Here is a 15,000-nt window from a genome sequence, read left to right on the forward strand (position 1 = left end):
TTTGGCACGATGTACAAATCTGGTCAGACAGAGAGACATTACAAGTAGGAGAAGCCAAATGTCCATGTTTTGAGTCTGAAAGCTGCAGTGTGAATTTGTTCAACTGTTGTTGAATGCTAAATGTCATCCACGGACTCCAAAGCAAAGGTCTTAAATAGGTGACGTTCATAAACTCAACTTGACTTTTATTGCAAAGACATCTGTTACACCTGTCTAATGTCTTTGTTGTCAGCGTATATATGTGTGTGTGAAGAGCAAGGCGTGTGTGTGTGTGTGTGTGTGTGTGTGTGTGTGTGTGTGTGTGTGTGTGTGTGTGTGTGTGTGTGTGCGTGTGTGTGTGTGTGTGTGTGTGTGTGTGTGTGTGTGTGTGTGTGTGTGTGTGTGTGTGTGTGTGTGTGTGTGTGTGTTTGGTTGTGTCTCTGAATAAGTTATTGGCTGTTTGAATTGACCCCAGACAAGGTTGAAGGGTCAGGGGGTTGTACATGTGCGGCGTGTCAGAAATGGCAGTGATGTCTTTGATGTCTAAGCCTCCGCCACCAGCACCGGCCTTAACCTCCACACAAGGACGGATTACTGCACGGGCCTAACAGGGCCCAGGCTCAGGGGCCCAAGAGCCAAGGGGGCCCTCCCTGAGGACCAAACCTCTGCTCTACAAAAGAAGGCATTACTGGTCTGTGATTCTTTACATCCTCATATTGTGTTGGAATTGCACTTTTAACTACTGTAGTTTCACATTTTCCCCTAAACCACCACCAACAAGTGCCCTCCAACATCTTTGCTAATCCCCTAAAACATATGGAACTTCGTGACTCCGTCAAGGGGGGGGGGGGGTCTTTCTTGTTGTCTGACCCAAGGGCCCATGGAGTCATAGTCTGTCCCTGCCTCCACAGTCCTCGCCTCCTCAAACCCACCCACCCCCACACCACACTACTGTGGTTTGAGTGGCAGAGTGTTTAAACTTCAACCCCATGTAACCTGTGCTGGAGTTTATATTAGAAGGTTTGCTTTTACAACTCCTGCCTTTTTCAGGAGGCAAATCTCAGACTGAAAAGAAAGAACAAGGCCTTGGACTTCTCGTTCTGAAGGTCACAGGCACAGATCAACACTGGCCCTGTTCTTGAAAATCAATAAAACAGACCTCAGCGAAAGACATAACGAAAAAAGGACAGAGGAAGAATCGGCCTGTTAAGAGATGAGCAGTCTTTTTCAAAGGAGAGCAGAGGGTCTCTGCGTTCGTAATGAGCGTGCCGCCTTTCCTGCAGTCGGGACCTCACGGGATTCCCCCACTGACATTCTTAAACTGTTCAAACGGCTCCTTGGTTTCCTGTGTCTTGGAAAAAGATGGGACCCCTTTTGCCCTCTTCCTTAAAGAACCATATGATTGAATCCTTTCCATCTCGCTGTACGGTGTAATTTCGCAATGTTGTGGCATGTCAGTTTCGCCTGTGTCTGATAGGCATCTGCTACAAATGGAAAAAATATCTTGCCGTCACCTGGACTGTGTCCAAACTAAAATAACATGTTTTTGCACAGGCATTTCATTTCATCCCCTTTTTTTCGTTCTCAGGGGTCGACGGGGACATTGGCAATCGCCGAGCGAGCGCATAACACTGAACAACATCCCCTAAATGACATCCTCACTGGAAAATTGTCAAGTATATTATAATTTAGTGTGTTTCATGTCAATTCATTTTGATATACTTGTACTGCGTTCTTCCCCCTCAACCCCAATGATCCAAAGCAGGATGTCCAGGCCAACCTTGTGGGCTTAATGCATCTGCCATGCCCTCTCCTCTCTTCTCCTGTTTTCTCCCTAATCGCTCATGTCTAAGACATATCTGCAGACCTGGGAACCCAGACACAAAACCATGAGTCAGCGCTTTCCATGAACCTAATCACGGCCATGGTGATTCGAACAAGCTGTTGTAGTATCTGTCCAGAGTTTTCTCCACGGCACCAGCTGTCCTTCCAACTCTTCCAACTCCTCCTCCTCTTCCTCCCCCTTCTTCCTCATCCTATACTATTCCTCCTCCTGCTCCTCCTCACCCTCTCTTCCTCCTCCCTCCCCTCCTCCTCACCCCCTCTTCCTCCTCCGCCCCCCATCCTCCTCCTCCTCTTCCTCCTCCTCCACCTCACCCCCTCTTCCTCCACCCCCACTCCTCCTCCTCCTCCTAACTCCCTCCTCCTACCCCCGTCCTCCACTCCTCACCCCTGCTCCTCACCCCTGCTCCTTCTCCTCCTGCTCCTCACCCCTCCTCCTACCACCCTCCTCCACTCCTCACCTGGTCTTTATCGACTTCACAGGCTGCAGGAAAGGGGGATTCTGGGAAATCATTTGAGTCTTCCTGTGGCCTTTATCTTTTTCTCACCGCCTAACGCCATAATGATTCCACCAGAGTATTTCCTGCCTTACCAGTGACATGCGTGGATAGAAACATATCTGTTTGCCTTTGTTTTAATCTATTTTTCTTCATTCTGTCCATGTTTCCATCTTTCCCTTCCTCTTCCTCTCTCTCTCTCTTCCTTTCTCTCTCTTTCACTCTCTCTCTTTCTTTCTCTCTCTCTCTCTCTCTCTCTCTCTCTCCTCTTATCTCCTCCCTCTCTCTCTCTCTCTCTCTCTCTCTCTCTCTCTCTCTCTTTCTTTCTCTCTCTCTCTCTCTCTCTCCTCTTATCTCCTCTCACTCTCTCGACAGGTGTAGATCTTATTCTCCAGCTGGGCCTCACTGGCCGCAGAGAGACACAGGCGTCTGTTCCGCCGGGTTCCCCCCGGCCCCGTCACCACGACGACGACCTGCCGCCCGGAGTGGGCGTCACGCTCGGGGAGGAAATCCACATTGAGGCCCCGGCGCCCGAGCTGTTTCCCGACGACCTCGGGGACGAGTACTCGATCGTGGCCAGCCTGCGCTCCTGGGGAGCCGACAATGCTTTTCTTTTCAGCGTCCGCGACGACGCGGACAGGCTGCAGCTGGGCATACAGCTGGCGTCGCCGGCCACGGTGGTCGTGCACGTGGGCGAGGGGACCGCCGTGCGCTTCCCGCACCCCGTCCTGGACGGCCGGTGGCACTCGTTTGCGGTGGCCGTGCGGCCGCGCTCCGTGTCGTTCCACGCTGGCTGCGGAGGCGTGTGGCACGTGGCGGAGACGCCCGTGGGCTCCCCCGAGGCGCTGGTCTCCGACGGCCGCTTCTCCCTGGGCAGGATGAACGCCACGGCGGCGCGGCTGGAAGGCGACCTGTGCCAGCTGGACATCTACCCCTCCGCCCAGGCTGCCGCGCAGTACTGCCAGTATGTTAAAAAACAGTGCCGCCTGGCGGACACTTTCCGATCGCCCTCACCCTCGCCCCCGGCCCAGGCCCCGTCGCCAACAGACAGCAGTGCTGGGAGCGGATCGGGGCCCTACATGGTCCCCCTCTCCTCTTCACCCCCCTCCTCCTCCTCGGACTCCTTATCCCATGACCCTCTGGAGCCCCGCTGGCAGGGGAGCACCTCCTCCTCGCCACCCCCAGGAGACACCCTGGCCCAAGCTTTCCCCAGCCTGAGCTCCCCCCGGCGGCCCGAGGCAGGAGTATACCCCGACAGGACGCTGGCTTTTCAGCGATTCGGCCCCAGCCCCTCCCCTGGCCCCCTCAGTAGGATGGTATCTGGTGCCGCCACTGCTGCCCCTAGGACTACCCCGGCACCTAGAGCCAAACATATTGGTAGCAGTGGTTACACCACTGTAACCTCCACCACCACCAACAACACCAACAATACAACTAAGGCTGTCCTTCAGGTTGAAAACGGCACAGAGGATCTGAGGCTGCACCACCGGCACCAGCAACGACCGCCCCACCCCACCGGCACGGCGACCCCAGACCTGATCTCTCCTGTCAGGCAGAGTCGGCTGAAGGACGGCCAGCAGAACCACAACAGAACCATGTCCCTGACACGCTCCAGTTCCAGTCCACCCCCGCAGGCCGAGGACGGGGACGAGGATTGGGATGAGGACGAGCTGACAGAGACCCAGCTGCATCCCAGCCTCACGTCTCCTCACTGGGACCCGGACACCCGCAACCAGGTGGACGACTCGGAGGAACACCCGCTGGTGGTCCCGTACGACGGTGACGGAACTGACGGCTACGGCTACGACTATGGCTATGAGGAAGGGGACTATTTCTTTGAGTATGACGGCCTTCCTGGTCCGAAAGGAGAACCAGGCCCTCCGGTGAGTAAACTCTTTTCTACTCTGCTCCGATTTTTCTACTTGTTTGTGTCAGTTTGAAAAAAAAATGTGCCGTCTTTCAAGTGCTGCCGACCTCCGCAAGTTGGTGCAAAAAAGAAAAAAAAGAAACTGCGCATGGGATATGCGTCAAATTACAATCGGGTGCTATCCAAGCTAATTTATAGCTATTAGGGCCTCTTTTAGGGCCATTCCATTTGGCTGCTACACAGAGTCCCAACAGAATGTCCTGGGGAGAAAAAAAGTATATGAAAGGAAAATATTTTGGCAGGCTGATGTATTGATTTAGAAGCAAGGTGATAGGCTGTCCAAGTGCCTTTCTAGATTTTTTTCATGTATCAACAGGTGGTAAGAATAACACATGTCATTTTCCTCTTGAGCGGCGTCCAAATCTCGTGCGGCAGCGGCTTAGAGCGTGAAGTAATTTATAAGAGTGCAAGCATGCTCAGAATCGCATTGCCTAGCGACAGTGGGAGCAGCGTGATATAAACACACTTCTGAGAAACTGAGAGAGAGAGAGAGACAGAGAGAGAGAGAGAGAGAGAGAGAGAGAGAGAGAGAGAGAGAGATGGACTGTGCAGGAGAACAGTGTGAGTTTTCAGTGAAGTCAGATGTAAGTACTGTATTCCACATTACACTGCCAAAAACAGAAATGGGATATGTGCGCGCCCGTTTGTGTGGTGTGTGTGGGTGTGAGTGTGAATGTGTGTGTGTGTGTGTGTGTGTGTGTGTGTGTGTGTGTGTGTGTGTGTGTGTGTGTGTGTGTGTGTGTGTGTGTGTGTGTGTGTGTGTGTGTGTGTGCGCGCGTACGAGTGTGCGCAGGGATGACTGGAAAGTTCCAGTTCTGCTGTAGGCAGTGTACAGTAAGTGAGCCAAAAAATGTGCTCTGTGCATTTCATGACAATCTCTTAGGAAGTAGACACAGACAGGCAAAGAAGATCTGCACACAGACGAGCACCATTTGAGTCCATTTATTGTTGTGTGATGTTTCGCTCCACCATGGTCCATCTTAGTCTGAGGTCGTGGTGGCCCAAAACGTTACTCTATGTCAGTGGTTCACAACCTATGGGTCGGGACCCAACCTATGGGTCGCCAAAGATCCATAGTGGGTCGCGAAGCCCTCTTCATTTTAAAGGGTTTAATTTTAATAACATATATAGCCCATGTTGAATAAACGACAAAGCATTTAAACTAATATAGGCATAGACGCAACAAAATGTTAAACAAAATGTTTAATGATACATTAAACAGTTATTCTATATTTGACTGAAGACAAATTGAGGAATAAAATGATAACATTGATAATAATGAGTATCATGTGACTCCCTCTCGTGCGGGCGCTCGCGCGATTAGGTCACCAAAGCTTACAATGGTATTTTGTCTGTTACTTGAACTACCGCATTTGACGATGTTCGCCAGTTTGGATGGCCGTGAGGTTTGATTGTGAAGCTCTGACAAGCCACCACTGTTTCTAATCTTTCAGTATTTGGACATATGAACAACAGTACACAACCGTATCACCTCAGGGCGTAGACTGTGCACATTTACGTTTGTCTGCCTTTGTTCTGAGTCACAGACACAGAATGCTCTTTCGTTGGCTGTCTCAAAAGGGAGGAGGGGCGGGTGTTTTTTAGAGAGAGAGGGGTGGGGGGTTCTTGTCGGTGATGTTATTTAGGGAGGTGGGGTGGTTCTTGTTCAGTGATATTATGGGTATGGGGGGGCTGGGGGGTGGTTCTTGTTCGTTTCAGAGAGGTGAAGGGGAGGGGGGGATGTGGCACAGTGGGTGAGGTGGCCTCCACTGTCTGGTTTGGACTGCAGGCCCAGCACACTCTGGCTCTGGGTCAGTAGGTTAGTGAGGCAATCAGCCAAGCAGGCTCTCTGATTATGCAAACAGAGAGAGAGAGTGAGAGAGAGAGAGAGAGAGAGAGAGAGAGAGAGAGAGAGAGAGAGAGAGAGAGAGAGACAGAGAGAGACAGAGAGAGAGAGTAATAGCAGAGTAAGTGATCCAAGCACCCACATCTTCATCTGGTTAGGGCCTCACTCTCTCTGGTTGTTTTACCAATAGGCAGACATTGCCTAGAACCCCAATCAGAGCCAGATTAAAATGGCTCGGGGCCCCTAGACTAGAGGTTGCTGTGGCCCCCCCCCCCACCCCGGAAGGCAAATTTTGTACTGAAATTACATAGAAAGACTGCCATAATTTGAGCCAAGAATTAAGGATAACATTGTCTATCACCTATGGAGAGGAGCTATAACAAGATATAAACGTGAATTGTTCAATATCTTGTCACAATTCAGCAATTTTTTACTTTTGGCCAATTTGGCTGGGGCCCCCCTGTATGGGACCCCCAACAGTGTATAGTGAATACCAGCAAAAAAAAGTGGGCCTCATGTCTATATTTTTCCTAGGGTCCCCGAGAGAGAGAGAGAGAGAGAGAGAGAGAGAGAGAGAGAGAGAGAGAGAGAGAGAGAGAGAGAGAGAGAGAGACTTTATTAATCCCCAAGGGGAAATTGAGTGCCACCTGGTCATACACACAACACATAACAGGAAGACAGGACAAATACATAATAAATAAGAGCTAAGAAATACATAAAAACAGTCCATCATAAAAACACACAAATGGGTAGAAGCACTGCTGACGCGCTCTTTCACAGCCCTTTACTCATCATGCTTGGATCAGAGAGCAGAAATTGAAGGTCATGTTTTTGTTAGCGGCCATTAAGGCTGTGGCTAGGGGGGTTGAGTGCTGTGCAATGCAGTGTAGTGCAGTGTAGTGTAGCATAGCGTACTATAGTGAAGCACTCTGCAATGTAGCATTAGCATCATACCGTTTGGTGTGCAATCGTATGACAATGTAGTGAAGTGAAAGCCTTCCTGGGAAAGTCCCATTGTCCTTGTGACACAGCACTCCCCAGCACACAGTGCTTACAACATAATTGCATTTATGCCTCATCCATGCAAGGGGACAGCCCCAAATGGCGCACCAAGGGAGTAGCGAGGCGGGACGGTACCATACTCAGGGTACCTCAGTCATGAGGTAGTATAAGGAGAGCACTGGTTAATTATTCCCCCCACCTCACCCAAGTGTGGTGTAATATAACTTCATGTCTCACTGATTTCACCATACTTGTATTTGAGCTCGATTTCTGTGTGTGCCCACAGTTCAGTGAATGCTTCCCCTTCTCCCCACCCCCACACCTACAGTGTATCATCCCAACTCGTCAATGTCTGACTGCCTTTTTGACCAGACATTAATCTGGTGTCTAAGGTATGCCCTCAAGCGGAGTCAAAATGTGATGTGCTCCTCAAAGGGTTGCGGACCTTGTGGCACCATCACTTCACGTTAAGGGTTAGGGCAGTGTTTCTCAACAGGGGTGCCGCGGAAACGTGGCTGAAAAATAAATTATGTAATATAATACATATTCATATAAATTGACAAGTTAATGCTAGTCAGTGGAATCTTTCATCTGCCATTTATGCACAATAAAGTAAATATAGGTCGCCCCAGTCAGCTGCAACTTCGAACGTAGGTCGTGTAACGTCTCCAAATGTGTTACTTTTCTAAGCTTTTGAGGTATCGGATGCGATGCCATGTTACGGCTTATTGGTTTGGGGTGCCTTGACATTTTTCATGAACTGAAAGGGTGCCTCACCTGAAAAAAGGTTGAGAAATACTGCACTAGGCCACGGCTGCCCAGCTCTACAAATAAGACTTCTTGTTCTTTGTATGATTGCTATATGGCATACAGTATGAAGTCCATATAAAGGGGACTGGTAGAGACTACCTCACTGGGCAGGAATTGAATGCATGTTGGCAGCGGTGTCAAAAGCGCACATTTGTCAAATCATATCTGCACTGTAGAAACGGCCCCACCAGCAAAAACACATATACGTTTTACACACGTATGTATGCACACACACATACCACATACACACACAGCCTCAAAAAAGGTTGAGAAACACTGGGTTAGGGAAAGGTATAGGTTTAGGCCACATAGTCAACATGTGACGTGGCAAGTCTGCCCTCGACATCAAAAATCAGCACTGGTCAAAGGCAGTCAGAAATTGGCTGTGTTGCCCACACACTTGACCAATACAAGGATGGGACTCCAGCAGCTGCCCCAGTCAGCAGATCCAGAGAGAGAGGGAGAGACAGTGTGTGTGAGGGAGAGAGAGAGAGGGAGAGACAGTGTGTGTGAGGGAGAGAGAGAGAGGGAGAGACAGTGTGTGTGAGGGAGAGAGAGAGAGGGAGAGACAGTGTGTGTGAGGGAGAGAGAGAGAGGGAGAGACAGTGTGTGTGAGGGAGAGAGAGAGAGGGAGAGACAGTGTGTGTGAGGGAGAGAGAGAGAGAGGGAGAGACAGTGTGTGTGAGGGAGAGAGAGAGAGGGAGAGACAGTGTGTGTGTGAGGGAGAGAGAGAGAGGGAGAGACAGTGTGTGTGAGGGAGAGAGAGAGAGGGAGAGACAGTGTGTGTGAGGGAGAGAGAGAGAGAGGGAGAGACAGTGTGTGTGAGGGAGAGAGAGAGAGGGAGAGACAGTGTGTGTGTGAGGGAGAGAGAGAGAGGGAGAGACAGTGTGTGTGAGGGAGAGAGAGAGAGGGAGAGACAGTGTGTGTGAGGGAGAGAGAGAGAGGGAGAGACAGTGTGTGTGAGGGAGAGAGAGAGAGGGAGAGACAGTGTGTGTGAGGGATAGAGAGGGCTTTTCTTGTCATTTTGAAATCCCTCCTAAATCACTTTTACCGTCTCTCCGTGTAATCATATACCTGAGGAGACACGGCGCCACACAGAATTCACCTCACAGATGCTCCGCGACTCGTGACGGCTCGCGGCAGGCAGGGCATGCCATGGAGGCTGAACTGGGCGGGCTGGGTCCAGAATAAGTTCACACATCGGACGGAGGCTTGCCCGGCCAGTCATGCGTGACCCTGTGTGTGTGTGTGTGTGTGTGTGTGTGTGTGTGTGCGTGTGTGTGTGTGTGTGTGAGAGAGAGAGAGAGAGAGAGAGAGAGAGAGAGAGAGAGAGAGAGAGAGAGAGAGAGAGAGAGAGAGGTTGTAAATGTACTATGTGATTACAGTTCTGACAAGTTCCGATCTGGAGATGGGGAGGAAGGCAACTGGAGGTATGAAGGCCAGAACAGCTGGCCGGGAAACACTCCCTCTACTGTCACAGAGAGACCAGAGAGAGGGAGAGAGAGAGAGAGAGAGAGAGAGAGAGAGAGAGAGAGAGAGAGAGAGAGAGAGAGAGAGAGAGAGAGAGAGAGAGAGAGAGAGAGCGCAGTGGATTTCCCCCATGCTCCCAGATGTTCTGGCGCATAACTGGCCCCAGCCGTCACCACGTCTCTAGGAACAGAACCACAGCAGCCAAGAGACCCCCCCCCACACACACACACACACACACACACAAACCCCCCGGTCACAAACACAGGCACACACTCATACACACACCCTCCCTTTAGCACCTTCACTGTCTTCATGCTCAGCCCAGGAGAAGAAGAGGGTCTGGGGGTTGCAGTGGTGGTGGTGGTGGTAGTGGGGGGTCTGTGGAGACGTCTGGGGGTTGCAGTGGTGCTGGTGGTAGTGGGGGGTCTGTGCTGAGGGTGAAAGGTTCAGTGAGTCCAGTGGATAAAAAGCAGAAGATGAGTCGGCGCCGCTTCCGTGCTATGACTATTTAAAAGAGTTGAAGGGCCGTTCCGTTTTGCATGAAAGATATGAGATGAGAGGACAGCAAGAAGCAGAGCGTCCAAATGGGAAAGCAGTCAAAGGTCAGGGGGCGACTTTACGATCAGATATCTTTTTATGGGGGTCGTATTTATTGTTTTGCGAACATTCCCGGATCATTTCAAGTGAGGCTGTTTATATCCCTTGTGGGACTCTTCCATCCTCTGAAGCTCTTGTCCTTGGAGTTCTGCGAGCACTCTGTGCACTGTGGGAGATTAGCGCGCTGTGTTAGCGTTGGCACCAGCTATCTTCTTCCGCCGAGCGAGTAAGCTACGATGCGTTCTGCAAGCTAGCTAGCGCTGTTTATTTTGGAGGCCCATGAAAATGCCCACGGAAAAGACAGATGATAACTGTGCAAATGACTTTGAAAGGCCTCCAGTTTGCGATCATATTTTTCCCCCACTTTAGAAAAATGTTGGGTATGGGGCCAGTGCTGTAATGAAGCCCTTCTGTTCCATTGATCATGAAAAAAATAGCCCTTGTCTGCCTCTGTAAAGAGACACTACTGAGTAAATAAACAGTCTGAAACCTGTAATTTGTGTCCTGTATACAATATGTTACAGCAGAAGTGAAGCAGGGAAGAAGGGATTCGGTATTTAGCTTAGTTTTGGCATGTACCACTGACATGACCACGGATGCATGTGACTTTTGTTTTTGTTTTGGTGAGAGCATGTGCAATCAGGACTCTAAATTAACCTTTTGCACCACCAACCAAAATGGCTATTCGCCAGCATTTTGCCTGTTGGCCAGTGTTAATTTAGAGTCCTGTGTGCAATACTCTGAGGTGAATTCTACACAATTATGCCCTATCCTCATCTCAGTGAAAAGATCCAGGTAAAGGTCCATTGGGCTCATTTATTGGTCTTGTCAAGACACGTCAGGTTTTGTACTGCGGCAATGCGTGCATTGCATAGGCATCAGGGCTTGACACTAACTTTTTGCTTGCCTGCCATGTGGCTAGTGGTTTTTCCTGAGTCAGTAGCCATCTAGCTATTCTACTAGCCAGACATTTTTAATTATTTTTTTTTTCTTTATCATGACACTGTTCATCTAGCCTCAGAAGATGAGGTGATAAAGCAACCAGATGAGTGCATAGCTACATGGAAATAAAGCAAACAAATAGAAACAGAGTAAGTGGATACCATCACTAACCAATTTGTGGAATTATGTTAGCTGTTAACCTGTTGACGTCCTGTTTTTATGCAAAGCCCCTTCTATCTACGAATGGTGTAACAGCTATGTAGTATCATGTGGTAGTTAACACCATGAATTTAATTTTACTTTTACTTTTGACATATCTGTCCTTCAGTAATCCAAAGAAGTTTCTCACAGATATGGTTGAAGGACGGAAATCCATTTCCAATGTGAAATTGAAAATGTTATTTGACATTCTGCGGCAAATTAGCGTTGTCTGTACATTCTGCAATGCCTTATTAATTAAATCGTAAAATCTTACATTCATACTTGTCTGGCCCTGCCACATACGTAAGCTGTAGCCTACATCGTTTAGAACATCATTGTGCTGTTCTTCAGAAGCATACAAGTGTTTTAATGAGAAACTAGGCCTACATGTATGCAGTTCATTGTACATTACTACGACAAATGCTATTACTCATTTTTAGCAAATATCACGTTGACATTATTATGTACTGATGTAGCATTGTGTAGTTCACTGGGGAAAAGAAAAGCAACAAGAAGAACTTTGGTCCCAGTTCATTTTCGCAAGTTAACCAACTGCAACACCACCACCACTGTGGACACAGTCTCCCCACACTGAGCCGTCCCTGCCCTTTCATCCCTGTTTATGAAATGATTATTAGATTATTTCTTGTAGAAAAGCCGCACTCTCAAGTGTAATTCTTGTATGTAGTGGGGTTAGCATGGCAGATGTTTTGGGCTACGCTAAATCTCTATCTGTCATGCTAACCAACTAACCCAAAGACCTTGTAAACAACAGTTTGGAGTTGAGCACACTCTTTGAAAAATGATTAGATTAAGCAAAGCAATGCCGCAGTCAACTCGTTTGCGCTTCGTAGCAAGCCAGGGCCTGTGAGGACACAACAGTGAGGCCTTTCAGACCCGGCTAGTCGACTCCGTTTGGAGCTTGGCGTTTGCCGTTTGGCATCGCCTCAGTGAGCTGCCCAGCGTGCCCAATCGTGTGTTGTTTTTGTAATTAGCTTGACATATATGGGGCTTGGCGTTGCCTTCTGTCAGCAAGGCATCGCTGCCAGAGAGATAATCTCCCTTTGGCTGAGTCAGGATCCTGCTGCTGACAAGCACCTTGGTGCAACTTCCGCAAAAGCAGTCATCAGTTGTGGTCTTACTTGTAAGGGGAGTTGTGACTGTTGTATCTGAAAGTGCATTCTTTGTGTTTACATGCAGCCAAGCTTAGCTGGAAACAGCCAACAGTTCCAGAGAAATCCAAGTATACATGCACTGAAAACCAGGATGCAGCTACTGTTGACAGCCATGTTTTATTAACCTTAATTTGGTATAGGTGACATACTGTATACCCACTGACTAACCTCTCTTTTCCCTTCTCTCTCTCTCTCTCTCTCTCTCTCTCTCTCAATCTCTCTCGCTCTCTCTCCCCCTCTTTAGGGTGATCCTGGACCGGCAGGGCTTCCGGGACCCTCTGGAAAGAGAGGACCACGGGTGAGCACCGCACAACAATGTATCACTGTGTCACTGTTTCCGCAGCTGATGTTTACATTAGGTCATGGAGACATGGTGCCACATGGGTCACAGCACTCTTGTCATGGATAGCATGACCCTATGACGGGGGTCCTTAAGGGGGAGGGGGGGACCTCACTGTCACCTCACTTGCCCTCTCTCTCTCCGGCAGGCAGGGAAAAACATCAAAACCTTTTTAGTTTGCTCTCTGTTTGTCTCAGGGGAACATTACATTGTTTGATTCATTGTGGGGAACACAGAAGTGTGTGTGTGTGTGTGTGTGTGTGTGTGTGTATGTGTGTGTGTATGTGTGTATGTGTGTGTGTGTGTGTGTGTGTGTGTGTGTGTGTGTGTGTGTGTGTGTGTGTGTGTGTGTAAGTGCGTGTGTAAGTGCGTGTGTAAGTGTGTGTGTGTGCGCGTGTGTGCTTGCGTGTGTGCGTGCATGCGTGTGCATGTGTGTGTGTGTGCATGCCTGTATCCTGTGTGTGTGTGTGTGTGTGTGTGTGTGTGTGTGTGTGTGTGTGTGTGTGTGTGTGTGTGTGTGTGTGTGTGTGTGTGTGTGTGTGTGTGTGTGTGTGTGTGTGTGTGTGTGTGTGTGCGTGCGCGCGCGTGTGTGTGTGTGTGCGTGTGTGTGTGCGTGTGTGTTGTGATGACAGTGCAGCATGCTGGTTCGATTACCAAATAAAGATCTCGGCAGCAGTGTTTGTGTTTTTTGTTGCCAAAAAGCCTTCTCCCAGTGGTTTACCATATCAGCCAGAAAGTTATGATTGTTGTGCACATTTGTGAGCTGCTTTGCATTACTACCGTTTGACTTTAACAGTAAAACTTGAATCACACTGAGTAGATGATTGATCAAATCTCTGGGCATTCGGCTCAGTTTGCTAGTTGGCTGGTTCCTGTACTCACACAGCTGTGTCTGATTCAGAGGTGAGGTGTGCTAGCATGCTAGCATAGATATTTGTAGTAGTAAATAGCACACTAATAGTAAACTAGCTCTGCCAGTATAAAAATCTAGACAAACCCTAGTGGTAGAAAACTTTCCCCCCTTGCTGGTACAAAGTAAAAAAAATGCATTGTTAATCTAACTCTTACAGAGCACTTTGGGACCCAAAACACTCTATAGAAGATGTAAAATTGTAATCTAAGAGTTGAATTAACACTGTGTTTTTTTGCCCGACTGGAGGGGTTAGTGGAGTACTGAGGGGATAATCCTGGCTCCACTATAGTATATATGATTCACTTTCTTAAACGTGTTCTGTTATGTGTTATGTTGTGTGGTTCATAGTGTTCAATGTTACGATTCCATGTAATAGTTGCGGTCTCTTTTAAGAGTTCCGGTGACTTTTTCTGATGCCGGCTTTTCTGTTCATGCGCAGCGCCATGTTTTTAGTCTGTTAACAAACGCAACTCACAGAGTTTTATGTGAGAAGTTTCCTGCTTGTCTTTTCGCCTAAAGGCGACTTCTACAAGGATTTGTCTAAATCCACCTAATATGTGAAGAAGCAGTTTGCATGACAACCCTAGGCTTAGTTGTGTGCGCGTTGTCTGTGTATGCATGTGAGTTGTGGTAGGCTTACAACTCTTAGATATTCAAAGGGCTTCAGTTGGAAGCAATCAGACTTCTTTTTCGAGCTTGAAATATGCTTTGTCCCTTGCCTGAGAAGCTTCATGTGTTTCTAGTGTGATGTGAAACATGTTTGGATAACATGAGCTGGATAAATGAATGTTCAAAGGCACATCTCTGGCATATGTAGTAATTCATGGTTGATGTCAATGAGCAGCCTACAAAGCTTGAAGCAAGCAATTATTGCTTTATAAATGGCTATGACGCTGTATTATACGTAATTCAATGAGCTTGGCTGGATAGAAGGTATTTTTGGCAGATTAGTTTGGAAGCTATAAACCAGTCAGTCTTCTGAAGTGACGTGTAAGGTTTCAGATATCTGTTGTGAAAGTGTCATAAGTATAAGTGTTCATCCCTTTAGAAAATATATTATAGGCCTAAGCATTTTTCAATGCATTTGTAAAATAGATGTTGACGCTTACATCTTTTTAAACAAATCTTTCTGGAAGGATGTAATCTTCCTAAGAGACGGTTGTTGAAACATTTGTCCCTGTGTTGGGGGTCGTCCAGTCATTTGACCCAGAGGAGTCAGCACAAAGCAGATGTTTTACTTGTAAAGGGCCGCTTCATTGTGATCTGCAGAACGTGTATTTGTTTGGACATGGTGTAGTAGTGGTGAACCTTTGAGGAGCTAAACACATCATCAGGAGTGGAACTAAAAGAACTAAACACATCCGGAGTGGCGGCTAAGTACGAATGTAGATGTAGAATTAAAAAAGTAAAATGAGTTTAAATGAGGTATAGTATCTGGTAGGGCTGTAACGATATTGTA

General features: G+C 48.2%; 1 protein-coding gene across 1 annotated transcript in view; it reads left to right on the plus strand.

Annotated features, from left to right (window-relative positions):
• Positions 1 to 15,000, plus strand: part of LOC134450791 (collagen alpha-1(XXIV) chain) — a 196,981-nt gene that overhangs the window by 21,242 nt on the left and 160,739 nt on the right. Inside the window, exons 3-4 of the mRNA XM_063200774.1 lie at positions 2,694 to 4,201; positions 12,533 to 12,586. Coding sequence (XP_063056844.1) covers positions 2,694 to 4,201; positions 12,533 to 12,586 — 1,562 coding nt within the window. The remainder of the gene's footprint in view (positions 1 to 2,693; positions 4,202 to 12,532; positions 12,587 to 15,000) is intronic.

Source organism: Engraulis encrasicolus, chromosome 6 (genome assembly GCF_034702125.1).
Source record: "Engraulis encrasicolus isolate BLACKSEA-1 chromosome 6, IST_EnEncr_1.0, whole genome shotgun sequence".
NCBI classification, from domain to species: domain Eukaryota; kingdom Metazoa; phylum Chordata; class Actinopteri; order Clupeiformes; family Engraulidae; genus Engraulis; species Engraulis encrasicolus.